Source organism: Bufo bufo, chromosome 7, assembly GCF_905171765.1.
Source record: "Bufo bufo chromosome 7, aBufBuf1.1, whole genome shotgun sequence".
Lineage (NCBI taxonomy): Eukaryota > Metazoa > Chordata > Amphibia > Anura > Bufonidae > Bufo > Bufo bufo.
The window spans coordinates 168639147-168666288 of NC_053395.1; the positions used below are offsets into that span (position 1 = coordinate 168639147).

Below are 27142 nucleotides of genomic sequence, written 5' to 3' on the forward strand. Positions count from 1 at the left end.
CCTGGTTATAGTGAAATGGATGGTGGTCGCCAATGTAAGGCCAGCGCTCAGCCATTGACACTGTGCATTGAGGTGCACTCACTTGACAATTTATTGCTATTGGGTGCTGAACGGGGGAAGAAACCAGGGAACAAAACTAGAGCCGGAGTCATGGAAGATACTTAGTGTATGTAGTAAGCTGTACTGCTATAAGGATGTGACACATTGTATAAAAAGGCTTATTTTAGGCTACTACATTACATATATATATAATGTATGAGTTGTACTTTTATAGAGTATGCAATGTATGGTAGTATTATAGTATTTAGCCCTGATGGTGGTATTGTGGTATCACAGTGGTACAGCAGTGCAGATCATTTTTGCAGTCAATGCTGGGGGAGGCACCATGTAGTTATTTTAACTGTGTAAAGACATATTTTCACCAACATATGACCCTATTATATGATTTGGCCACCATACTGTATGGAGCTTATATTTAGGCAATAGGCACTGTATGGTATGGCTATTTGTGCACAGTATGACTATATACCATAATGGGGGTAGAAAAAGTCCCTCATCGGGCATCATCTAAAGTAAGAATGACCTTGCTTATTAATCAGACCTAAAAAAGAAGAGCAGTAATGAACATTGTTCACACTTTATTTATGGGAGAGGCTTAGGGCTACAGATGAGGGGAAGCGCTTACCCCTGACCTAAGCTGGCTGTGTTGTGCCGGGAGCCAGGAGCGAGGGTAAGCCTAGCAGTGGGCGTACCCTAAAGGGAGTGTTGAGAAACAGGGGGGTGGGTATGAACAGAAGCGCCCTGAGGAGCTGGGGGCTGGCGCTTAAGAAGGTCAGATGCCCCTCCCACAAATTCAGGCTGACTTTTCAGCCTTCCAACTAGTTTCAGTTATGGTTTAGTGAAGTTTGTAGAGGTATTCTTGCCATCAAAAATACTGTAACCATGACAGATATCTTATGGACTTCATTAAAAAAAAAAAGTCCTTAGGATTAATTAATGCCTGTTCAAAAATGAATCCAACATAGCTGTGATGGTTTGGGAACCAGGGGCAGATTGGGAACTTAAAGTGGTCCTGGAATAAAATCTAAAACTAGCCTTATATTGTAGGTAGGTCAAAATTGGCAGCAGACTGTGCCAACACAAGTAGACTGGATCCGAAAACTGCTGGCTGTAGTCATGTTGGTGGCAGGTGGGGCCAATACAAAAATACAATGGAACACCCATTTAAGACAATAGAGCAGAACCACATAGACCTGTATTGTAGCCCTGTAAGCTCTGCAGGTCTGCAATATGAGGCACCATCATTTTACATACAATCATATAGTCACATGTGGAGCCCAGTCATTGCGTAAATAATACTATAGTGAAGCAAAAATAGCTGAGCGAGTGCACTATTTTTGGAACTGTCATGGCGCCAAGTGGAGGGTGGCTGCACTTGTGTGGCTGCTCTGCCTTCACATCAGGGGACCCATCCCGGAGGCAGTAGCTGGTCCCAGAGGTGGGAACCGCACCTATCTGATGTTTATGGCATATCTTGGCAATATGCCATAAATATTGAGATGAGGCAACCACTTTAAATAAAAAAGAACGTTTAAATGTGTATTTTACTGCGTTATACCTGCTAGATATATTTCTTACTTATTTATATAGCCCATTACAGACATCCTCACAATCTAAATTCCTAATGAGTATGTCTTTGGAGTGTGGGAAGATACTAATGCAAACACAGGGAGAACATACAAACTCCACACAAATGTTACCCTTGGTCATATTTGAGCCTAGGACCTTAGCACTGCAAAGCCCCGTGATAACCACTGAGCCAATGTGCTGCCCATTGTGGTGACATCTGGTCACTAGGACCTCGCTGGTCACCAGAACAGGGGTCCCATGTCTCCATTCTCCCCAACTATAAGACTACAGCCATGAGGAGTTGAATTTCAGCAGCAGTCGAGAATGTGTGCTGCCACTTCATTCACTGTCTATGGCACCGAAACACACGGCTTGGCTGTCTTCGTCAATAATGACAATACTAAGTTTATGTAAAAGAGTTAATGACATTTTGTGCCATTTCTATCTATACGGCATAAGAGCAGGTCCAATTTTCTGGATATAGTAGTTGTCTTGGTCCCACTTCTGCTTTCATTTTTTATAAATGCTATTCACACAATCGGAAAAGCTTTCCAGAACTTTGACTAAAATGGTCTCAAGGGGGAGACCCTTGAGACCATTTTAGTAAGTTTGTAAACTCCCCTGACCTCTAATGCTATAGATCACAATTACATTCTCTTTTCAGGCTCACACAATACAAAGCTCTGTCTCGAAATTGTAGCCCTGAGTTATGCATTGTCAACAGTATCAGAAAGTAGGAGCCATCGACACAAGGCTAGTCTTGTATTCCTTGCTGCACACAATGTTCTCAGGATCAGAGTTACTTGGATGGCAGAATGAACGCTCTCTAACTCCACAAGTTCTGAGTTTAGATATCCTACTGAATCTCTGTGGATTTTCTTCTGAGTTTTATTATATGCAGCAACAACTGCAGAATCTAATGGACCAAAATATTACACCTGAAGATATTCATTTAATGGGTTTTCACACGGCCGAATGCAAAATGCATGGGGATGAATGACCGCTATTACAGTAATTCATCCCTCATTGAGTTTGCAGTGCACATTTTCAGCAGCATAACCCCATGTGCACCGGGTGATATGCTGCTAATAAACGTTCATTTTAGGTGCCATGTAAAGAGATGCGGTCACCTGACAAATGAGCTACGCATGCTGCAATTCTGATGCCAAGGCTGTAACACCATCAGGCATCGGGTACGATCAGAAGCCTATAAAGTTGGCGTCAATTCTGTCAGCCTCGTATATTCCACAGTGACAGTGGCTTCTAAGCTGTTTGAAAAGGGGAGCCCACTATTTTATCCATCATTCCCCCTGTGATTGCAGGGGATTAATGCATTACTATGGCAACTGAGGGCATAACCAAGGCCCCTAGACCTGCCATAGATATTTGCCTATTAGGCCATCTCAGAAGTAAGGACTAATAGTTTTAAATAGTAACTTAAAATGTATGTTCACAAATGGCAGAAGTCTAGCAAGGAAAATGGGGGAGCTGGAGTCTATGGTACTGGAGGAACACATAGATGTAGTTGGTGTGCCTGAGACATGGCTGGACTGTTAATATTCAGCATTTTACACTATTTAGGAAAGACAGGGTCAATAGAAAAGAAGGTCGCGTGTGCCTGTATGTGAGGAGTGATATGAAGGCGAGTAGGAAAGAGGCAATTGTGGGCGAGGATGGGGAGGATGTTCAAACCTTAGGGGTGGAAGTAGAAAGGCAAATACTCAAATACTCTCAAATACTGTTCACAAATCTGTCTAAATATGTGTTAGTGAGCACTTCTCCTTTGCCAAGATAATCCATCCCACCTCACAGGTGCGGCATATCAAGGTGCTGATTAGACAGCATGAATATTGCACAGGTGTGCCTTAGACTGCCCACAATAAAGTCCACTCTGAAATGTGCACAGTTTTGCCTTACTGGGGGGGGGGGGGGCAGAAAACCAGTCAGTATCTGGTGTGGCCACCATTTGCCTCATGCAGTGCAACACATCTCTGTCGCATAGAGTTGATCAGGTTGTTGATTGTGGCCTGTGGAATGTTGGTCCACTCCTCTTCTATAGTTGTGCGAAGTTGCAAAATATTGTCAGGAACTGGAACACGCTGTCGTATACGCCGATCCAGAGCATCCCAAACATGCTCAATGGGTGACATGTCCGGGGAGTATGCTGGCCATGCAAGAACTGTGATGGTTTCAGCTTCCAGGAATTGTGTACAGATCCTTGCAATACGGGGCCGTGCATTATCATGCTGCAACATGAGGTGATGGTCGTGGATGAATGGCACAACAATGGGCCTCAGGATCTCGTCACAGTATCTCTGTGCATTCAAAATGCCATCAATAAAATGCACCTGCGTTTGTTGTCCATAACATACGCCTGCCCATACCATAACCCCACCGCCACGTCAGTAAACCGCTCACCCACACTACCTATCCTGTCACACACATCCTGTCTGCCATCTGCCCTAAACAGTGAGCATTTGCCCACTCAAGTCAGTTACCACAATGAACTGCAGTCAGGTACAGACCCCGATGAGGACGACGAGCATGCAGATGAACCTCCCTTTTTGACAGTTTGTGCAGAAATTCTTTGGTTATGCAAACTGATTGTTGCTGCAGCTGTCAGGATGGCTGGTCTCAGAGGATCAGGGAGGTGAACATGCTGGATGTGGAGGTCCTGGGCTGGTGTGGGTACACGTGGTCTGCGGTTGTGAGGCCGGTTGGATGCAGTGGCGTCTCTAGCTTTCAAATTTTTGGGGGGCACACTGGGGGCCAGGACAAAAGTAGGGGGGGAGCTATAACAACGATACATTTACACAAGTATGCTTAGAAATGCTGCGATACTTTACCCAATACCTAAAACCGCAATGGGGAAGAAAAACCCCAATCACTCAGATTTCAACATGTCCTAGCTGCCTGGGGATCTGTGGATGACACTTATGGAGGGGGATCTGTGGATGACACATACCGTTTATAGCATCTTATGCTATGTGTCATCCACAGATCCACCCCATATCAGTGTCATACCGGGATCCCTCTCCCTATAAGGCCCCATTCACACATCCGAAATTTGCGTAACGGAATTGCGGACCCATTCATTTCTATAGGGCAGCACGACGTGCTGCCGTATACGGAAATGCAGACCCGCACTTCCGGGTCCGCAATTCCGTTCCCGAAAAAAAATGCGGACCCGCACATTGCCGCTGTTACGGACGTCTGAATGGAGCCTAACAGTGTCATCCACACAGATACCCCCCCCCATAACCGTGTCATCTACAGATCCCCCTCCCTATAACAGTGTCATCTACAGATTCCCCCCCCCTAACAGTGTCATGACATCCACAGACCCCCGATCCCCCTCCCTATAACACTATAAGAGTATCATCCACAGATCCCTCCCCCCTATAACAGTGTAATGACTCATGACATCCACAGACCACAGATCACCCTCCCCACCGCTCACATTTGAACATGATTTCTCGAGATTAGATCTGACTCAGTCAGAGTCAGATCTAATCTCTCTAGTTAGAATAGAAAGAGACTTAGTCAGTCCACTCAGTCACTAGTCACTACTTGTAAGTTGTACCTTATTATTAAGTTAACCTGCTACACACCGTCACCACTAGGTCAGGCTCAGTCCAGTCTGTTCGGTATCGGTAGGGTAGGGTAGGGCCACGCAACGCCACACACTGTCTGTCTCACAGTCTCTAGTCTGGGCCTGGCTGGCTTAAAGGGCTTCTGTCACCCCACTAAAGTCATATTTTTTTTTGGGGCAACTTAAATTCCTTCTAATGCGATATATCAATATATAATGCTCTTACTCATTTTGGTTGGGCAGTTTCTTCAAAAAACTGACTCTTATAATATGTAAATGAGCTCTCTACCAGCAAGTAGGGCGGTTACTTGCTGGTAGCAGCCGCATCCTCCTTTCATAAAGACGCCCCCCCTCATGTTGATTGACAGGGCCAGCGAACGCGCTCATCCTCTGGCTGGCCCTGTCTGCATTCAAAATCTGGCGCCTGCACCGTACATGTCTTCAGTCGGCGCAAAAAAAATAATGACTTTAGTGAGGTGACAGAAGCCCTTTAGGCAGCTGCTGCCAGTAGTTGAATGATTCAGAATCAGCTAGTCTCAGCTAGCGGCGTGCTGATTTATGCACAGCACTGCCACTGAGTCTGACCGAGTCTGACTCAACTGGTCAGGTCCTGGGGCCGGGACCGGGGGCAGGGCTGGGGCGGGGCTGGGTACACGGCGCTGCGGCGGTGGGTGGAGACTAGAGAGTGAGACCGCAACGGCACCGAGTCCGAGACTCAGTCAGATCAGATCATCAGATGTGAAGAAGATGTCCGGTAGGGCTGCCTAGTGCCTACGCAGTGCGCAGCACAGACCAACTAGTACCAAAATGAATGGGGGACATTTTAGTTGGGGGGGCACATTGGGGGGCACAGCTTGATGTAGAGGGGGCCCCTCTGGTCCCCCCCTGGCGACGCCACTGGTTGGATGTACTGCCAAATTCTCTGAAACGCCTTTGTAGATGGCTTATGGTAGAGAAATGAACATTCACTGCATAGGCAACTGCTCTGGTAGACATTCCTATAGTCAGCATGCCAATTGCACGCTCCCTCAAACGTTGCAACATCTGTGGCATTGTGCTGGGTGATCAAACTGCACATTTCAGAGTGTCCTGTTATTGTAGGCAGTCTAAGGCACACCTGTGCGATATTCATGCTGTCTAATCAGCACCTTGATATGCCACACCTGTGAGGTGGGATGGATTATCTCGGCAAAGGAGAAGTGCTCACTAACACAGATTTAGACAGATTTGTGAACAATATTTGAGAGTAATGGATCTTTTGTGTATGTAGAAAATATTTAAAGAGGACCTTTCACCTGTATAAACTATGTGAACCGAGTATGCTGCCATATAGAGCGGCGCCCGGGGATCTCACTGCACTTACTATTATCCCCGGGCACCGCTCCATTCTCCCGTTATAGGCTCCGGTACCTTTGCTTTTTAAGTTATAGTAGCGCACAGCTCACAGCCTGGGCAGACACCGCCTACTATAAAACTTAAAAAGCAAAGGTACCGGAGGACATAACGGGAGAACGGAGCGGCGCCCGGGGATAATAGTAAGTGCAGTGAGATCCCCGGGCGCCGCTCTATATGGCAGCATACTCGGTTCACATAGTTTATACAGGTGAAGGGTCCTCTTTAAGATCTTTAAGTTCAGCTCAGTTTATATTTTTGTTCAGCGTATTAATGTAATGTAATCTGTAGACCCCCTAACATTCCAGAGGAGATAGAAGTTCAGCTGTATAATGAAACAGAGCTGGCTGCACAGGCTAGTACAGTGGTCATAATGGGAGATTTTAACTTCCCAGATATTGACTGGGGTTATGGTTCAGCTTTAACTGCAAAGGGCAGAAAATCCCTCAACTTGCTGCGGACCACTTATGGGTGGGTTTGTAGAAGATCACACTAGGGGCGATGCTCTATTGGATCTGGTAATTTCTATCAATGCCGAGCTTGTTGGAACTGTTACTGTTTGAAAAACACTTGGTAATAGTGACCTCAATATAATTATATTCCCCCTGAACTATAAGAAGCAAACTCTGGCTGAGAGAGAACACAGAATTTTGAAAAGGCCAATTTCCCCAGGTTAAGGGTCGCATTTCAGGACATAGACTGGGAGCAGATGCAGTCGCATAATAATACTGGTGGCTCTAGATCCTCCACTATATACAGGAGTATGTGACTGTAAATAATATCATAAGTGATAACCAGCATGGGTTTACCAAGAACAGAAGTTGTCAGACTAACCTGATTTGTTTTTATGAGGAGGTGAGTAGAAGCCTGGACAGAGGGGCGGCTGTGGATGTAGTGTTATTGGATTTTGCAAAGGCATTTGATACTGTCCCTCATAGACATTTAATAGGTAAAATAAGGTCTATAGTAGCATTGAGCGAGCATGCTCAGCCGAACACCAGTTCAAATCGAGCATCGTGATGCTCGGCCAAACACCTCATGTGCTTGAGTCAGTGTATTTAAATCCAATTTAGCCTCTATTTCTGAAAAGTTTCTGCTGGGATTTGAACCCACTAACTTCTACATTAGACGTAAGGACTTTAACCACTCAGCTATAAAGCTGAATGATAAACTGTGTCAGAAAAACCTCATAGTAGTTTGTCATGTAGTAAGTATTCCTATACAGCAAAAGTATCATTTCATATTTCACTGCAGATTAACATGAAGCTGTATAGTATAATGGTTAAGGTTCTTGGCTCTAATGTAGAATGTTTTGAGTTCAAATCCCAGCAGAAACTTTTCAGAAATAGAGGCTAAATTTAATTTAAACATATATATATATGTTTTTAGCCATAATATGTTTACATATATTATTATATATTTAGAATATATAATATATTATAATATATGTAAATATATTATGCCTAAAAATATCAGTAGTAGTTTCCCATATATTATGCATTCATATATATCAGAAGTATGATTTTATCTGTACAGTGGTTTCTGTGATGTAATTACTATATATATATATATATATATATATATATATATATATATATATATATAGTAATTACACATTTATTTTGTGCCATACATTTTTTACAATTACAAAAAAAATATATAAAATATATTAATTTCAGTTAGCCTCTATTTCTGAAACATTTCTGCTGGGATTTGAACTTACAACTTTCTACATTAGAGCCAAGAACTTTAACCACTATGCTATACAGCTACATGTTAGCCTGCACTTAAATATAAAATGATACTTCATCTGTATAGGAATACTTACTAAATGACAAACTACTATGAGGTTTTTCTGACATAGTTTATCATTCAGCGTTTTAGCCGAGTGGTTAAAGTCCTTGCCTCTAATGTAGAAAGTCCCGGCAGAAACTTTTCATAAAGAGAGGCTAAATTAGATTTACATACACTGGGTGTCCCCAAGCACTGACTCCATATATGGACATAGCTATATATGGAGTCAGAGCAGTGACTCCTAAGCAGTGGACTCACACTGGGGGATTCTATCACTGTACAGCGATCTTCTGCATAGACCTCAGTTGGACCCGGAACATTCCCCTCTTCAGAGCAGGGGGTGCTTGGTTTCTTCCATTGACTTCCATTGTGCTCGGGTGCTCTGTAGAGCACCAGAGCAGCGCAAAGTGTTCTACTAGAGCACCCAAGCACTTTGGTGCTCGATCAACACTAGTCTATAGGCTTGGAAAGTATAATTTTCAATTGGATTGAAAATTAATGGTCAATAAGTCATTGTTAATGATTCCTATTCAGAATGGTCCCAGGTTATAAGTGATGTACCCCAAGGTTCAGTGCTGGGTCCTCTATTATTTAATTTATTTATTAATGATATCGAGGACGGGATTATTTGCACCAATTCTATTTTTGCAGATGACACTAAGCTATGTAGTACTGTGCAGTCTATGGAAGATGTCCAAAACTATAAGCTGACTTGGACAAACATAGTGATTGGGCATCAACTTGGCAAATGAGGTTCAATGTGGATAAATGTAAAGTTATGCATCTGGTTAGTAATAATCTCCGGGCATCATATGTCCTAAGGGATGTAACCCTGGGAGAGTCACTTTGAGAGAAGGATTTGTGTGTACTTGTAGATCATAGATTAAATACAATGTCAATCAGCTGCTTCTAAAGCTACTATAGGATATTGTCATGTATTAAACAAGACATGGACTCACGAGGCAGGGATGTAATACTACCACTTTACAAAGCGATGGTGCGGTCTTATCTGAAGTATGCAGTTCAGTTCTGGGCACCAGTCCATAGAAAGGATGCTCTGGAGCTGGAAAAAGTACAAAGAAGATCAACTAAACTTATAAGAGGCATGGAAGATCTTAGTTATGAGAAAAGATTAAAATAATTACATTTATTTAGTCTTGAGAAGAGATGTCTAAGGGGGCACATGATTAACCTATACAAATATGTAAATGAGCCATTCAAAAAATATACTGGAAAGCTGTTCCATGTAAAATCCCCTCAAAAGACAAGGGGCACTGCCTCCGACTGGAGATAAAAAAGTTCAGTCTCCAGAGACGTCAAGGATTCTTTACTGTAAGAACTGTGAATCTATGGAATAGACTGCCTCCGGACATGGTCACAGCGAGAACAGTGGACAGTTTTAAAAAGGGCTTAGATTAATTCTTTAAAGTAAATGACATCAAAGCGGTTGTCCAAGTTCAGAGCTGGACCCAGACATAACCCCTTCTTCCCTGATTCAGCCACTCTGAGTTGAGCATCAGAACATTTCATGCTCCAATACTCCCCTTGCCCTCGTTTACCTTTTTACATTGCTCAGCGGAGGCTCCCGCCAAGCAGTGATCCTGGTGATGTCACCAGCACTAATGGGCAGTCTTTATCTCTGCCCTAGCCTGTTTTAAAGACTAGGACAGCGCTAAAGACCGCCACTTAGTGCCGGTGACGTCACCAGGCTCAATGCTAGGTGGACACCTCTGCCTAGGATAGCCTGGTACATCACCGGATCTTAAGAAAAAGAAATACTCCGATACTCAACTCAGAGTGACTGAATTGGAGAAGAAGGGGTTATGTCTGGGTTCAGCTCTGAAACTGGACAACCCTTTAATGCTTATGAAAATGTGTAGAAATCTGGTTCTCACTCTCTTTTCTAAAATTCATGTCCCCTCCTATCCCTTGGTTGCACTTGATGGACTTATGTCTTTTTTCAACCGTATTAACTATGGAACTATGTCCCCTAGTAGGACAAAATAAATTAAAACCAAAGTTTATTTAAAAAAAAGCCCCCACACAAAAAAACATAAATAAAAAAAATTATTTTTCTTTTTTACAATATTTTACCTTAAAAACTAAAGCATACTTGGTACTATCGCAATTGCTACAACCCATCGAACAAAGTTAACATGTTATTTTTATCAGGGAAAAAAACACACAAATACCCCCCTCTAAAAATAATAAAAGTTAAACCAATAAATCATATGCACCCCAAAATTCTACCAATAAAATGTATGGCCCGCAAAAGACAAGCCCTCATATAGTCACGCTGATGTAATAATTAAAAATTATGATGTTCTGAATACAGTGACATAAAAATTTCATTTTCTGGAAAAAAAATGTTTTAATATGCAGGAAGAACATTAAAGAAACTGTATTATATTTCTATGCTAATTACTGTATGCATAATCTATTAGTCTTTTCCATATTTTACGGTATATTAAAAGTAAAATACACTATATAGTAACATTGTGAGGTTGGAACCTATAATTCTACGGGTTTGCTCAAAAGGATTTTTTAGAAGACAGATTCCCAATGTTTGGTTGGGCAGTATGGCAGTGTGCATGTTTGAGCTGGGACACACTGAGAAACGTTCTCCTCTCGGCACCAAGGAGAGTTTGACCCACTCCTGTTGGACAGCTAACAAACTCAATTTGTGTCTTTAGAAAAGTAAATGACTTGTCAATCTAGATTATTGCAAAATATATATCAATATACAACAGTACAGGTGATAGATTTTACCACAGATGTGCCAGTTTTCTGACATATACCAGCCGTTCATCATATTAACAAAGCAGCATACAATTAATCATGCAAAAGAAATAACCTATCTGAATAGATATCTTATCCTTCTGTATTTCCAGGTGCCACCAGCACACTTCAACAAAATAAGTATGGCAGAGGTGATAGCCAAAAAGACAGAAGCCCTCCGGTCCGAGTTACAAGAACAGTATGAAGCTGATTACCAGAATTCCCTGGTACAAATAAGAGACACTATACGAGAGACAGAGGGACTAGATATTAAGGAAACGCTGCAAGACCAGATTCGGCAATGGTTCATAGAATGCAGGTAACAATAAATCCAGTGTGCAATGTGATCATCAGACTTAAAGGGGATCTCCGGCCATTTTGCCTAAACCATAGGCTGCTAGTAAACAGTGGAAGGAAGAACTTTTAGTTAGTACTTTTCTTTTTAAACTCTTTTTATTGGTTTTCAAGTTACAGCAGAATAACAAAAACTGCATACAATACAGTTACAGAAACTTACTCAGCCCTCGGTTCGCTGATGCCACCATCTCTGTTGACACAAGTTGCAGGCTCTTGTGCCTAGGTCCTGACCGGATGTGGCCGTTTCTTTTCCTGTTCAGCTGCATTAGAGTAAGGGCTCATTCAGACGGCCGTATGCTATCCGCAAAAATGCATATCCGTTTTTTTGCAGATTAGATGCTGACCCATTCACTTTTATGGGGCCCTTTTCTATTCCACGGTTTCGCAAAACAAATGAAACATGTCCTATACTTGTCCGTGAAAATCAGGACATGGCCCCATTGAAGTCTATGGGTCCGCAAAAATACTAAATGCTATCCGTTTTTTATGGACATGCTGAACTGGCCGCAAAAAACTGATCCGCATTTTTGCAGACAGCATACGGCCGTCTGAATAAGCCCTAAATGCAGAATTCCTGAACAGGAAAAGAAGTAGCAACATCTGGTTGAGATGCAGGTGGAAGAGCTTGCATCCTGTGTCAGCGGAGATGGCGTCATCAGTACGGGAAGGGGTGGGTAAGTACTATATAAAAGTTCTACCTTCCACAGGTTACTAACACTAACAGTTTAGGTAACATGGCTGGAGAACCCCTTTAATTACAGAAAATATGCATATAGTTTACAACCGTTTGTTTATTGCAAGTTTTTGTTTTTAGATAATGGTGAATTTATAGTAAATATCTTCTAAGTGTATATTAAGGGGCTGTTTGCTTTGGACAATCTACTTGTTAAATGGGTCCTTTGACAATAAGCTGATGGTAAAGTGTCCCGCTGCTGGGAATCCATCAGATCAGCTGTAGTCTGTGGGGAAACCAGAAAGTTAGTGTTTCTTGCAACGCTTTCACAGGACAATTAAACATTACATAATCCCCATTTGTGTCTATGGATTGTCTGTGCAAGGTCCCCCATAACAAGAGATACTTTCTACACTGGATAAAAGTTAGGGATCCTGAATAGGGATTAGCAAACTTGTGTTTTTCAAGTTCGGGTTTGGGTTATGTAAGAATTCCGTTACGGATTCCAATACCACGGAATATAACGGAATTCTATGACGGAATGCACCAGGGAAGCCTTTAAGAGGCATTCCGTCATAATAGAAGTCTATGGGCTGCATAACGGAAACCGGCCGGATCAGTTATGCAGCCCATCGAGTTCTATTATGACGGAATGCAAAACGGAATGCCTCTTAAAGGCTTCCGTGGTGCATTCTGTCCTAGAATTCCGTTATATTCTGTAGTAATGGAATCTGTAATGGAATTCCTACATAACCCGAACTTGAAAAACACAAGTTTCATCCCTAATCCTGAACAGAGGACCTCTATATTAGATAATTCCCTAATAACGTATATAAACTAGGCACGCTTCTTACCCTTTCCCTTACCTTGATGTACTATTGTGTCAAGGTGATCACATGGCCACTGCCTCTGTGTCCAGACAAATACTGTCAGGAAACAGCAGTAATAAATATCTTCACTCCCACCACAATTGCTATGATCAGAGAAAACTTTGATCCTGTCAGGTAACATGCTCAGTGCCATCATCGAGCCTCATCTGGGTACTGTACAAGGTTCCTCTAACCCAGGCATGCTCAACCTGCGGCCCTCCAGCTGTTGCAAAACTACAACTCCCAGCATGCCCAAACAGCCTACAGCTATCAGCCTTCAGCAGGGCATTGTGGGAGTTGTAGTTTTACAACAGCTGGAGGGCCGCAGGTTGAGCATGCCTGCCTAACCCTTATAGTTACTTCTATCAGCCTCAGTAAATAAGGTGGAGTCAATAAGTTGCTTTAATAGAGATCTGTTGCAGCAATGAAGTATCTAACCGCCTGCACTGTAGGAAGCGAATAATGCAGGTAGCAGTAATACCCGCCGCTCTGAGCTATCAAATTACACAGACTGCAGTAGAAGAGCAAAATATACAGCAAAACTGAACTGGGTTTTTAAGTGAAATAATAAAGATTTGTTTTATCAGACATCAACATAATTTAGTGAGATAGATGATGAAGGGGTAATACGTTAGCCAATGGCTATGTGTTATAGAGGAGCGTATTTCTATTCTCAGGCACAATATAGATGCATTCATAAGTATGCCAGTATACTGTAATAAAAAAATAATATAAAGTAATAGTATCTTTATGGAATTTAAAAAAAGTAAATAAATCTATTAGTGTAAGTATAAAAAAGGTTAATAAAAAATCACATAAAATGCCTTTGGTGTAAATAAAAATGTATTTTTTTTAAAAAAAATCGACACATAAATGCAGATTAGATATTTATTTTAGCTTCACAACATGTTCTGTAGAAATATATACTTATATTAGGTTAGCAATGAAAATAAACAATGGAATAGTGTTTTGTTAGTTTTTTTGCTCATCCCCCCTAAAAATCTTTTTATAAAAATTAAACGCAAACATTTAGTATATATGCACCCCAAAATGGTTCATGTAGAAACTACAGGGATAGCGGCATGACGTAGGTGCGTGCCGCGCTCCTCCTCCTGCCGCCCTCTCTCTCTCTCCTGCCTCGAGCCGCGATGTGCGCTCTGGAGAACGCCGAGTTTAGCCCTGCCATGTGGAGCTGAGCTTAGCCACCAGTTGCTCTGGAGGAGTGTCTGTCTCGGTGCGGGTTTTCTCTCTGTGACCGGCGCAGATCTGGCCTGTGGTGCAGGCACCCCTGCTGAGACACCGGAGCGGGGTTTTTGCTGCTTTTGCTGCTTTTTCTGCTGGGCCAGAAACGACATGGACACTCACCTCTAGTCCGCGATAGGAGAAGTGGATCCCTCCGTTCGATACTGGCAGATCCAGGGCTCTTCCTCTCTTCATTCTCCGGAGGCACCGGTAGAGGGCGCATGGATACGGTATGATGTATGATGACGTGATACCTTGATGACCTGCTGTGGTGCCTGTATTCTGGATGAACTTGTGCCGAAGCTGTGGAGCCTGCTGTGGAGGTTGGGGGCTGTAGTTAGTCCAGAACTCCGGATTCTGGCTCCACCAGCAGAAAATTAATAGGTGGAGGTTGGTGGCTGATGATAATGAGCCCTGAGGTACTGTTCCGTTCTCTGTGGACCCCCAAACTCTGCGACTGCTAGATGCCCTGAAATAAAGCTTTCCCCGGACTTACCCCCTGCAAAGCACTTGGTGCTAGGGGGGCTGCTATTTAGGACTGCGGACACTGTATTGCTGTGTGAAAAAACTATTATTTGGGGGGTGCCCCCTATGGATGTGTCCTCTTGGCCCTTCTTTGCCAATAAGCTCCCTGCATATGACTGCGGCCGTGCCCGGCTTCGCCTCTGCGATATAATCATTGACAAGCTGGATCCTCCTTATATTGGAGGGGGGTATATGTATGTAGCGGGTTGCGGCCTCCAGCTGGAGAACTATCAGGTCCTAGGGGGGGTCGCCTGTCTGGAGCCCTGATAAGCTAGTGGGAGCCCTGATATTTGTATTGATGAATTCTTGGTTTGCAGGACGGTGTCTCTATCAAAGCGTCTGGATTTCTTAGGACGGAGACGTTTCTGTTATACATGTTTTCTTTCTGAACAAACTCCTGTCTCAATAAGCTATTTATTGTAATGGAGGGGGGAACATATGTATATGTATGAAGTTGACTAGTTGATACTCGGGTGGCACCCATTATTTATGCACCCGCCCTTTTGTACTTTTTTTTTTTTTTTTTTTTTAATTTCATATGTATTCTCCTGATTGTTGGGTTCTCTATGTTTAAAAGCAGGGACTAGGGGAGGAAAGAGAAAGGGGAAGGAAAGAGTGAGAATAAGGGCCTTATACTTCAGGGGGTCATTGGCGCATATAGACTAGCAGGGAAATTGCTATTGGACAACGGTCTACTAGCGTCTAATACTAGCAGTGTAGACGAATTTCTATAAAAATGCCACCAAAGTATCGTAAGTCGGGTGGTGTCGCCTCGCCAAAAAGTGGTTTGGGGGGGAGCCCACAGACCAGATTAGAGAAATTTTTGAAGTCTCCACCTCCAAAAACTAGAGGAGGGGTACAGAGAGTTGCCACACAGGTCGAGTCAGCTTCAGATAATACGGACCGTTTAGAACATAGTTCATTAAAGATAAGTCTGCCCCAGAGTGAGGGTCTTGAGACTATAACCAAAAAGCTCGAAGATATATTGGGAGTAGTAAATCTAACCAGCAACTCAGTGGCAGAGTTGACTTCCTCCATGGCAGTAGTACAGGGAGATGTAACGATAATACGAGACGAAATGACAAAGCTGAGATCAAAAGTGAAGGAACTGGAGACGGTAGTCAACTCTGTCACTCTAGAGAATGCGGCATTAAAAAAGAGACTAGAAGAAGTAGATGAAAATCATGTTTTGTTAAAAAAGAAAGTGGTAGAGATGGAGGATCGGTCCCGTAGATATAATCTGCGCCTGGTGGGGTTCCCGGAGGGGGCAGAACAGGATAACCCTGTAAATTTCATTCAAAAATGGTTCCTTGAAAATTTTGGGCCAGGCTATGAATCATCTACCCTCTGTGTGGAAAGGGCCCACAGAATACCATTTAAAAAACCCCCTCCGGGGGCCCCACCTAGGGCTATTTTGGCAAAGTTCCTCTGTTCAAAGGATCGGGATTGGGTTCTCAGACGTAAAAGAGAAGTGGCAGATATCTACTTTGACGGTAACCCTATATTAATATTCCCGGACTTCTCACGAGAGACCCAACTCAGAAGGAGATCTTTTGTGGATGTGAAAAAGAGATTAATTGCAGCCAAGATCAGTTATTCTATGTTATATCCGGCCAAGCTAAGGGTGGTTTATAGGGACTCCGTTAGGTTTTTCTCCGCACAGGCAGAGGCTGTGCAATGGCTGGACTCGATAGGTTTATGAAATAAGATGGAAAGGCGTCGAGGATGGGATTGATGAGGGGGGAGGGTGGGGGGGAGGTTTGGAGGAAGGAAAGAGGTTGATGGGGATTGCGGAATGCACTATCAGCCAAGTAGGAGGGCTTTTTTGGGGTGGGAGTAAGGGAGGGATTGGCTGCCGTCGTTTGCTTCGTAGTTGTGCGTGCCTCTCTGTTAAAGATGGGGGAGTCGGAATTACCTCTATTCATAGGATATGCCGTGTAATATTTTGTTCTGGAATGTGAGGGGCTTGGGAGACAGAGTGAAGAGGACGGTTGTGTTTGATCTTGTGGTCCGTCATCTTCCTGCGATTGTGGTATTATTGGAGACCCACGCAACTTTAGATAGGATCTATACACTGAAAAGGAAATGGGCTTCTTTTGAGTACCACGCTTGCTACTCCTCTTATGCAAGAGGTGTCAGTGTATATATCCATCGGGGGATGCAGTTTCAACCATTAGATAGTTTGATCGATAAAGAAGGGAGATATGTATTCCTTTATGGGTATTGGAAAGGGCAGGAGGTGATATTGGCCTTTATTTATATCCCCCCACCATTTAAATCAATGGTCCTTTCATAGTTAGCTAAATATATATCCACAAAAAATCAATGTGCGTTATTATTGGCAGGTGACTTCAATGCAGTCCCTGACCCGGAGCTGGATCGGTTCTCTTCGCTTTCTGGACGCGGGCGCACTGGGTCCCCTCTAACTGCTGTGTGCCAGGAGCTGGCGCTGGTTGATATCTGGCGCCACCTCTATGGCAACAAAAAAACCTTTTCATGTTTTAGTCAGGCACACGGGTCAATGTCCCGTATTGATCTGGCTTTTGCAAGCCGGGATTTGTGCAGCCGCGTCCTGAGAATGAAATATGAACCCCATGGAATTTCAGATCATTCCCCAGTACTGATCGCGTTTGTTGAGGCTCCAACTGTAGGAAGGATCTTCAAACTGAATTCTCACTGGTTTGAGGTGATAGGGGAGCAATCCTGCTTAGACCAGGATATACAGGAATTTTGGGACATTAATGTAGGCTCAACTCATATTCATTTTGTGTGGGACGTTCTGAAGGCCCATATAAGAGGCTTATATTTTAATAAAATTAATAGGTTTAGAAAAGAATCGCGTCGCAGGGAAGAAGATCTGACAGACTTAATAAGGAGACTACGCGCTGCATTAATTGAATCCCATAAGGAGCAATACATTAGTCAGTTAAAGGAGGCTAATTCACAGCTTAAGACACTTTTGTATAATAAAGCCCAACATAAGCTCCTATTTCAAGGCCAGAATCGCTTTTGTGAATCCGGTAAAACGGGCAGGTTTTTGGCTCGCTTGGTGGCCAACCAGAGAGAGGTTACTAGTATAATAGAAATTAGGAATTCTCAGGGGGTTGGGTTAAGATCCGCAGAGGAGATTAGGGAAGAATTTGTTAAATATTATTCCACCCTCTATAAATCTGAGTCTATGTTTAGCCGTATTGACATGGACCAATATCTTCAACAATTGGAGCTCCCCAAGCTATCTTTACAAGATAGAGAGAAGTTGGATTCCCCCATTTCTTTGGAGGAACTTCAAGCGACTCTTCCATCCTTAAAATATAATTCATCTCCAGGCCCAGATGGATTGCCGTTTGAATTGTATAGGTACCATGCCAAATCACTTCTGCCGATCCTACTTCTAGTTTTGAATGAATCCTGTGCATGTGGCTCTCTACCTCCATCATTTAGAGAGGCAGTTATTACCCTGGTTTTAAAAAAGGAGAAGGATCCATGTGATATGGGGTCATATAGACCTATATCGATCTTAAATACAGACTATAAGATCTTTGCAAAAATTTTGGCTAATCGCCTGAAGAGGGTTATAGCCTCTCTGGTACATTCCAATCAGACGGGGTTTATCCCGGGCCGCCAAATCCAGATGAGTCTTTATAGGGTCTACCTGAATTTGTCTCTTGGGGGTAATATAGACCACTCCATCCTGTCTCTGGACGCCGCAAAAGCGTTTGACAGGATGGAGTGGCCCTTTTTGTGGGCCACGATGTCCCACTTTGGCCTCGGGAATATATTTTTGGAAATGACCCAAATGCTATACGAGCAGCCGGTTGCACGCATCAATATCAATGGTGTGAGTTCTCCACCAGTTATGATGCGGAGGGGGATGAGGCAGGGTTGCCCCCTGTCTTCGCTCCTCTTCGCCCTTTTTATTGAACCATTGGCTTGTCGGATTCGATCAGATAATTGTATAGAAGGCTTTGGGGTGGAGGGAGTGAATGACAAAATAAGCCTATATGCTGATGATGTGATTCTGTTCTTGGACCAGGGTTGGAAAATTCTCCCATATGTGATGGAGGTAATAGAGCACTATGGTAAATTATCAGGCTATATGATCAACTGGTCAAAGTCATCGCTTCTCCCACTGAACCGGAAAGCTGTAGATGAGGGGAAGCGAGTACGGGTATTGACCCCAAATGACACCTTGGATTATTTGGGGGTTAAAATAGGGCTCCCTATAAATAGATTTTACGAGCTTAATTTGGCCCCGGTTCTGAATAAAGTTAAGGCTAAAATAAGCGCCTGGCGGAAATTGATGCTGGCACAGACAGATCGAATAGCATTGATTAAAATGATTATATTACCTATAGTTTTATTCCCGATGTGTGCTTCCCCCATTTGGATCGATGACATTTTCTTTCATAGACTGGAGTCCCTGATTAACGATTTAATTTGGGGAAGGAAGAGGGTGCGGATAAAGCAGAGATACTTATGGTTGTCAGAGGCAGATGGTGGGCTGTCACTTCCTTTTTTTCAAGGTTATTTTTTATGTTCACAGATTCAGCGTTGTTGTTATTGGAAAGGGAATTTACTGTCACCCTATTTGATTAAAGTAATAGATAAACCAATAGAGAATATCTTTTCATGTTTGGAGACGGGATACATGGCAACAAGGAAGTCCTTACTGATCCCTTACTCACTACAGAGGGTGTGGAACAAGCTGAAGGAGATTCTCAAAGTCTCGGATCCGTTTGTCTTCACCCCCCTGTGGGAGAATAGGGGCCTAGAGGAATTCTTTAAAATTACTGACTTTGGTTACTGGGCACGTAAGGGTATTAATAGGGTCTCTCACCTTTTTTATTTGGGCCATTTTAAGTCATTTTCAGAATTTGGTTCTATAGATAGTTCACCACTAGACTTATTTATGTATACACGATTAAAACACATATTTGAAGCCGTTAGGAATAGGGGCCGTATTCATCCACGAGAGAATATATTTTTTGATTACTGTGACGCCCAGAAGTACGAGAAAGTGAAGCTATCTAGATTATATGCTAAACTCCGAACAGCATTGGCAACTGTAACACCTTTTAAAAGCCCAAGTAAGTGGGAGCAAGAGCTGAATTGTTCTCCACTGCAATGGTCCACTATTTATAGGAATGTGAGAAAGGCGACCGTTTCTAGTGCCCATAGATTAATCCAATTCAAGATCCTTCATCGACTGTACTATACCCCTAAAATTCAAGGAAAATTTCCCCAAAATAGGGGTCGGGAGTGTTGCTGCCCTAAATGTGGTTATGTTAATGCGGACTATGTCCATCTGATTTGGAGCTGCAGCAAAATAAAAAAATATTGGGATGAGGTTTTCTGTACCTTACAAAAGGAGTCTTTAACGAACCATAATCCGGGGATTATGACAGTGATTTTGGGATATGACTCACCTGAAATTGAAGTCTCACGCCAGGTTAGACAGCTCTGGATGAGGGGATTGATGGTGGCTAGGGCTATATTGGTTAAGTATTGGGGTTCTGTCTCCCCGCCCTCGATTAGGGAATGGGTTTCATCCCTTCAACGAATTAGAATTTTTGAGGATATTGAAAGAAAGCGGAGAGGTACACGCATAACTACGTAGCGATATGTATGACATTCAAATTTTAATACGGCATGGTCGACAGCCAATGGGGAGGGTGGGGTGGGATATATATTCAGATTTTCTATTATCTTAGATGCGAACTTAAGTTGACGTACATAATTCGTTCATAATGATGTTTTGTAATTGATACACTATTTTATGCTATTGTGTTTAATACTGATTTGTGTACTAATATCTTGATTTAAGATAAAAAAAAAAAAATAAAGAAAAAAAGAAAAAAAGAAACTACATGTCCTGCACAGAACAAAACCCCATATTCCTGTGTTGACGCAAAAAAATAAAAGTTATTCATTCCAGAATGGCAAGAAAAATCTCCACATTTTGTGTGGTCTATAAATGGCCTAATCTTTAAATGGCCTATCTTCGGGATAGGTCATTACTATCTGATTGGCAGGGTCTGACACTCCGCACCCCTTACAGCCACTGTTCTGCAGTATCTCCTGTTCCGGAACTATACAGCTTTGTCCATGCAGTGGACTGAGCTTGTTACTGTGGTGCCGCCGCTCCTATCACCCAGTCTGAATGGATATGTTTGTTAGATTCCAAACTGCTTTCTTCTTGGCCACAGCTAAACCCTAAATTTGCTAATGAAAAACTCCAACGTTCACAGCAAATGGGGCACATTTATTACTATGTACTAAACATCTAAAATGCTGTATATACCATCCACTGATAAAATTGTGTTTATGCTGATCATCATATTTCTGAAGCTCGTTGTCCTTTTTCCTGAAACATCCAAATGCAGAATGCTACTCATTTATGAAAACTTTCTGCCGATATCTAGATAGAAAGGTGACGGAAACCAACGCCAGGTCTTTAGCCCTTTCTACACTGGTGCACCCTACACAATGGGAAAATGTATGCTTGTGTATTGCAATAGAGAGGATACAACTGTATGTGTTTCAGGAATTATCTACACTTTTTAAGGGTTCCACTGTACACTGTCCCTTAAAAAAAAGTATAATGGTTTTAATTTTATTCTTGGGCCCCAGTATAGTAAAGAGAGACCCATGACGGGTCATATTCATGCCTCCAACTTTAAAGTCCTGAGCTGACCTGGGGCAAGACCATCCACTCTGCCCCATTTCAGATGCAGGTGACTAGAAGTGGAAAGGGTTTAGTAAGTATTATTCAAAGTTGATTGACTTTATTATGCCTTGAGGGAATTTATATTTTTTCAGTGACCAAGTATCGGGGGCTTAGCGTAGTGCATGTCACCATGCAGATATTATAGAATAAAACCAAACGTTTTTGGGATGAAAGGAAGGAATTAATACTTTTTTATGCCATAAAAAACAAACCAGGAAAAGCTGTGCATGGGAATCCTAACTATACGTCTACACTGTACAGTGGCCCACACACCAGGATAAAACCACTTATATACAATAAATGCTAAAAGTTCCTGAATACAATTTGTGGAATGTGTAGTTGGAAAAATAATTACTTCAATACAAAAAACATGTATTATAAACTGTTTATGCAAGTAAAATAGCATGAACAATATCGGGCACGCTGATCCCAGGATTTGTCACGTTTAATGAAATATGAAAACAGTAATACAGTAAGGATGTTTTTACACACAGTGGGGGGGATTTATTACCAGACATTTTCATTTTGTGTCATCATGTTTTCTTTCTTTGTCAATTGCGTCTTAAATTGTGAATGATGCATAAAAGTTTAGGCTCATACACACGAACATAGTTTCTTTCCATGTCCGTTATGTTTTTTTTGCAGACCGTATGCGGAACCATTCATTTCAACAGGTCCCCCCAAAAAAAACGAAAGTAATCCATGTGCATTCCGTTTCCGTATGTCCGTATGTCCATTCCGCAAAAAAATAGAACATCTCTTCATTACAGACAAGGATAGGACTGTTCTATTAGGGGCCGAAAAATACGGAATACACACGACATCATCCGTATTTTTTGCGGATCCGTGTTTTGCGGACCACAAAATACATATGGTTGTGTACATGAGGCCTTAAGTTGCTAAATGTACACAAGATTGTGAAGTCTTGTTGTTTTTTTGCCTAAGGAAGTCTGTAGGGAAGATAATAACACAATGTGCCACAGAGCCTTATTGTAATGCAAGGCACCAACAAACAGACCAGTGATGAAAGCAAAAAGGTGTTTATTCACCAGAAACATAAACGTCCAGGACACTTGCTGGTAACAAGGAATAATAACAAAAACCAGGCAAGGAGATTCCAGGAATAGTCCCAACCAGTGCTGAATGATGCTGTGCACTTGGCAGTCGAGTCACTCCAGATCTTGGGTCCGCTGCAAAGGACAAAGTTCCTGGCAGTCTTCAGTCACTAGCAGTTGTGACCTATACCTGGTTGAGGGAAAATAACAGTGGGCACTGATCACCCTGAGAGACCTCCTTTTAAATGCCTGCTGACCAATCCCAGGGTGCCAAGTGTCCACTACCATAGGTGAACAAATTGCCCTGCACCTGAGTACATGGCCTAAGGCAATCACAAGTTGATTAACCCATGGCTGGCTCCCTAATCCACTTTGCTCTTGTGAGTCAGTATATTATGCGCCACTGGTCGACGAAGCGCATAAGAAGCGCGTACTCGCGACCGTGTATCCCTTTGCGAACCTGCCCTCGTGCGTACGCACGGACGCATGATTGACTCAGCACGAGTATGCGAGCGCGTGGACCCAGATGCGGAAACGGAAGTCGCAGGAGACACCGGAGACAACCCTGGCCGCGGCGTCTTGTCACTCGCCTGGCCACTCTGTCCCCGGGACTCCGACGGTCCTCCCCTCCGATGTCCACGCGAACGCATCCCCGCACTGGCTCGCAAAGGGGTCAGCGCTGGTGCATCAGAGACACGCATAACCTGTCCCGCAACTCCACGAGGACCCCTCTTGGTTCCCCTGGAGTGCAAAGCAGGTGAGGATCTTACATTACCCCCCCCTCGAGGAGGCGGCTCTGAAGACTCCAAGCAAGCTTTCCCCGGATTATCCCGGTGAAAGGCTGCCACCAACTCATCCGCATGCACCTGGCGAGCAGGTATCCAACATCTCTCCTCTGGACCAAAACCCTTCCAGTCCACCAAGTATTGAAGAGACCTTTGGACAAAACGAGAGTCCAAAATTCTGTTTACCTCGAACTCCGGTACCCCTTGGACCTCCAGCGGGGATGGGGTCTGAATGAAGGGAGCGGAGTCGGCTGCCGATTTGAGAAGTGAAACATGAAAGGTGTTCACTCCTCGGATCGACGGTGGAAGAGCAACCTTGTACGTAACTCGGTTGATCTTTTGTGTCACTGGGTATGGGCCAATGAATCGAGGACCCAACTTGGAAGATGGCTGACGCAGCGGAATGTTCCAGGTGGAGACCCACACCTGATCTCCCACCTTAAACTTTTGCTCTACGGTGCGATGACGATCAGCAAATTTCTTCTGTTGCGCCACCGCACTGCAGAGATTCCGCTGGGCCGACGACCAAATGGGATGTCTATCCTCGAACCATTGATCCACCACCGGTGAGTCAGTGGAGGGGCCGGCCAAAGAAGAGAGTCTTGGATCCCTGCCCCCCACGCACCTGAACGGAGACATCTTAGTGGAAGCATGCTCAGAGTTGTTATAAGCCACCTCCGCAAAGGGTAGATACGCTGCCCATTCCTCCTGGCAGTCTGACACGAAGCACCGGAGATATTGCTCCAGGGTCTGGTTAGTCCTTTCCGTCTGACCGTTGGTCTCTGGGTGAAAACCAGAAGAAAAAGACAAATTAATACCCAATCGGGAGCAGAAAGAACGCCAGAAGCGAGAGATGAATTGCACTCCTCTGTCTGAAACAATGTCATCCGGCGCTCCGTGTAATCGAAAGACATGATTCAAGAACAGATCTGCCAATTCTCTGGCCGAGGGCAATCCAGGGAGTGGGATAAAATGGGCCATCTTACTAAAACGGTCCACCACTACCCAGATTACCGTACTTCCAGAGGACCTTGGCAAATCTGTGATGAAATCCATGGAAATGTGAGTCCATGGAGCCTGGGGAATTGGCAGTGGGAGTAAAGTCCCAGAAGAGGCAGACCGGGACGGTTTACATCTGGCACAAACAGTACATGCCTGGATATAGGCCTTAACATCCACGGACATGTTGGGCCACCACACGTGACGTTTAACAAGGGCAAGTGTTTTCTTAACACCCAAATGCCCGGCAGACTTTGAGTCATGAAGCTGTTGGATGACCTTCAATCGAAGGTTAATGGGTACAAACCATCGACCCTCGGGTTTGTCAGGTGGACTCTCTGCCTGTGAAGGCTCAAGAAGAGAGGACAAGTCCTCCATTACTTCTGCGGCCCCCAGGGCAGCAAGAAAACATTTAGTTGGGAGAATGGTTTCTGGCTCAGAGTCCAGGGCGGAAGCAGCCTCGGGGAAGCAGCGGGACAGGGCATCTGCCTTCACGTTTTTGGAACCTGGTTTATAAGTGAGGCGGAAATTGAAGCGGGTGAAAAACAATGCCCACCGGGCTTGTCAGGAGTTGAGTCTTTTGGCACTCTCTAGATACTCCAAATTTTTGTGGTCAGTGTAAACCGTGATGGGATGTTCTGCACCCTCTAGCCAATGTCTCCACTCTTGAAAAGCCAATCTTACTCCCAGAAGCTCTCTATTGCCGATATCATAATTACACTCGGCTGGAGAGAGCTTCCGAGAGAAGAAGGCACAGGGATGTAACCTCTCAGGGTCCCCAGAATACTGTGAGAGAACTGCCCCTACACCGACCTCTGAGGCATCGACCTCGAGAACAAAAGGTCTGGAGGTGTCTGGATGAGTAAGAATTGGTGCCGTGCAAAAGGCCTGTTTCAGCGTCTCAAAGGCTCTGACTGTCTCTCTCGTCCACTTAGAAGGATTAGCTCCCTTCTTAGTGAGGTTGGTGAGAGGTACTACTATCGCAGAAAAATTCTTAATAAACTTGCGGTAGAAGTTGGCAAAGCCTAAGAAACGCTGCAACCCCTTAAGATCCTTAGGCTGAGGCCAATCCAAGACAGCATAAAGTTTGGATGGGTCCATAGCCAATCCCTTTTCTGAGATAATGTACCCCAGGAAAGGCAACTCCTTCACCTCAAACAGACACTTCTCAAGTTTGGCATAGAGGCGGTTCTCCCTCAGCTTCTGGAAAACCTGACACACGTGTCTCCGATGAGAGACCAGATCCGAAGAGTAGATTAGTATGTCATCTAGATAGACAACAACACATCTATCCAAGAAATCTCTGAGAACATCGTTGATGAACTCCTGGAAGACCGCGGGAGCATTACAGAGACCGAAAGGCATCACGAGATACTCGTAATGCCCGTCTCTGGTATTAAATGCGGTCTTCCATTCGTCACCCTCTCTAATGCGAACTAAATTATAAGCACCCCTTAAATCGAGTTTGGTGAAGACTCGGGCCCCTGCCACCTGAGAAAACAGATCATCAATCAGAGGCAGTGGATACCGATTCTTCACCGTAATCCGATTAAGGGCACGATAATCGATGCAAGGTCTCAAGCCTCCATCCTTCTTCTCCACAAAGAAGAATCCAGCTCCAGCAGGGGAAGTGGATGGACGAATGAAATTCTTCTCAAGGTTCTCTTTAATATACTCCCGCTGAGCCTGAACCTCAGGCCCAGTGAGATTATAAAGATGCCCTCGTGGTGGCATTGTACCTGGCAACAGGTCTATAGGACAATCATATGACCTGTGGGGAGGTAACACATCAGCCCCCTGAGGACTGAACACATCTCGGAAATTATGATACTGCTGTGGTAAAGTACTTAATACTTCCATGGAGGCTAGTGACAGGTCGGGACGAATGCACTTAGTAAGGCATTCCGTACTCCACTGACAAATAAGACCCGAGCGCCAGTCCACTACTGGATTATGGAGCCTTAACCAAGGGAGACCCAAAATCACGGGAGTGGATGGCATGTCAAGGACAAAAAGGCTTAAGGTCTCCCGATGATCAGCCCCCACCGTTACCTGTATTCCCGGAGTCATCCACACTGCACGACCATCTTGAAGAGGGGAACCATCAATCGCGGTCACTGACATGGTGGTTTTTGGCTGGATCAACGGGATGCCAAGTCGACGAACCAAGGTTGAGTCCACAAAATTCCCAGCGGCCCCAGAATCGATTAGTGCTGAAAACTCATGGACCTTGTCTTGCCACCGTAAGGATATGGATACCATCACCCGGCTTGGAGGAGGGATAATAGCACCTAGGGGGTTCTCCTCTATGCCCCCTAGGTTCATTCGTTTCCCGCCGGCAGGAGGGGACAGGTTTTAACGAGGTGTCCAGACTTTCCGCAAAATAGGCACAGGCCTTTCTGTTGGCGACAAGCTCGTTCTGCCTGTGTGAGATGGGAGGATCCAACCTCCATTGGCTCTTCGGCCAATTTAAGAGGCCCTGGATGTGGTCGAGAGGATGAAAACCGAGACGACCGTTCCACTCGCCTCTCACGGATTCGCCTGTCGGCATCGATTGCCTGAGAGATAGCCATTTCCAACGAGAAGGGGGTAGGCAAGGCCAAAAGAAGATCCCGGACCGCATCCGAAAGTCCCAAACGGAAGCGATGGCGTAGGGCTGCGTCGCCCCAGGTGGTGAAAGCTGCCCATCGCCTGAATTCTGCAGCGTATTCTTCAGCTGGGCGGC

The 27142-nt window shown here is 44.0% G+C and overlaps 1 protein-coding gene across 2 annotated transcripts in view; it reads left to right on the forward strand.

Annotated features, from left to right (window-relative positions):
• IQCA1 (IQ motif containing with AAA domain 1) overlaps nucleotides 1-27142 on the forward strand; it is a 280666-nt gene that overhangs the window by 157590 nt on the left and 95934 nt on the right. For both annotated transcript variants that reach the window (XM_040441110.1, XM_040441111.1), the window contains exon 6: nucleotides 11299-11504. In XM_040441110.1, the coding sequence (XP_040297044.1) occupies nucleotides 11299-11504 (206 nt within the window). The remainder of the gene's footprint in view (nucleotides 1-11298; nucleotides 11505-27142) is intronic.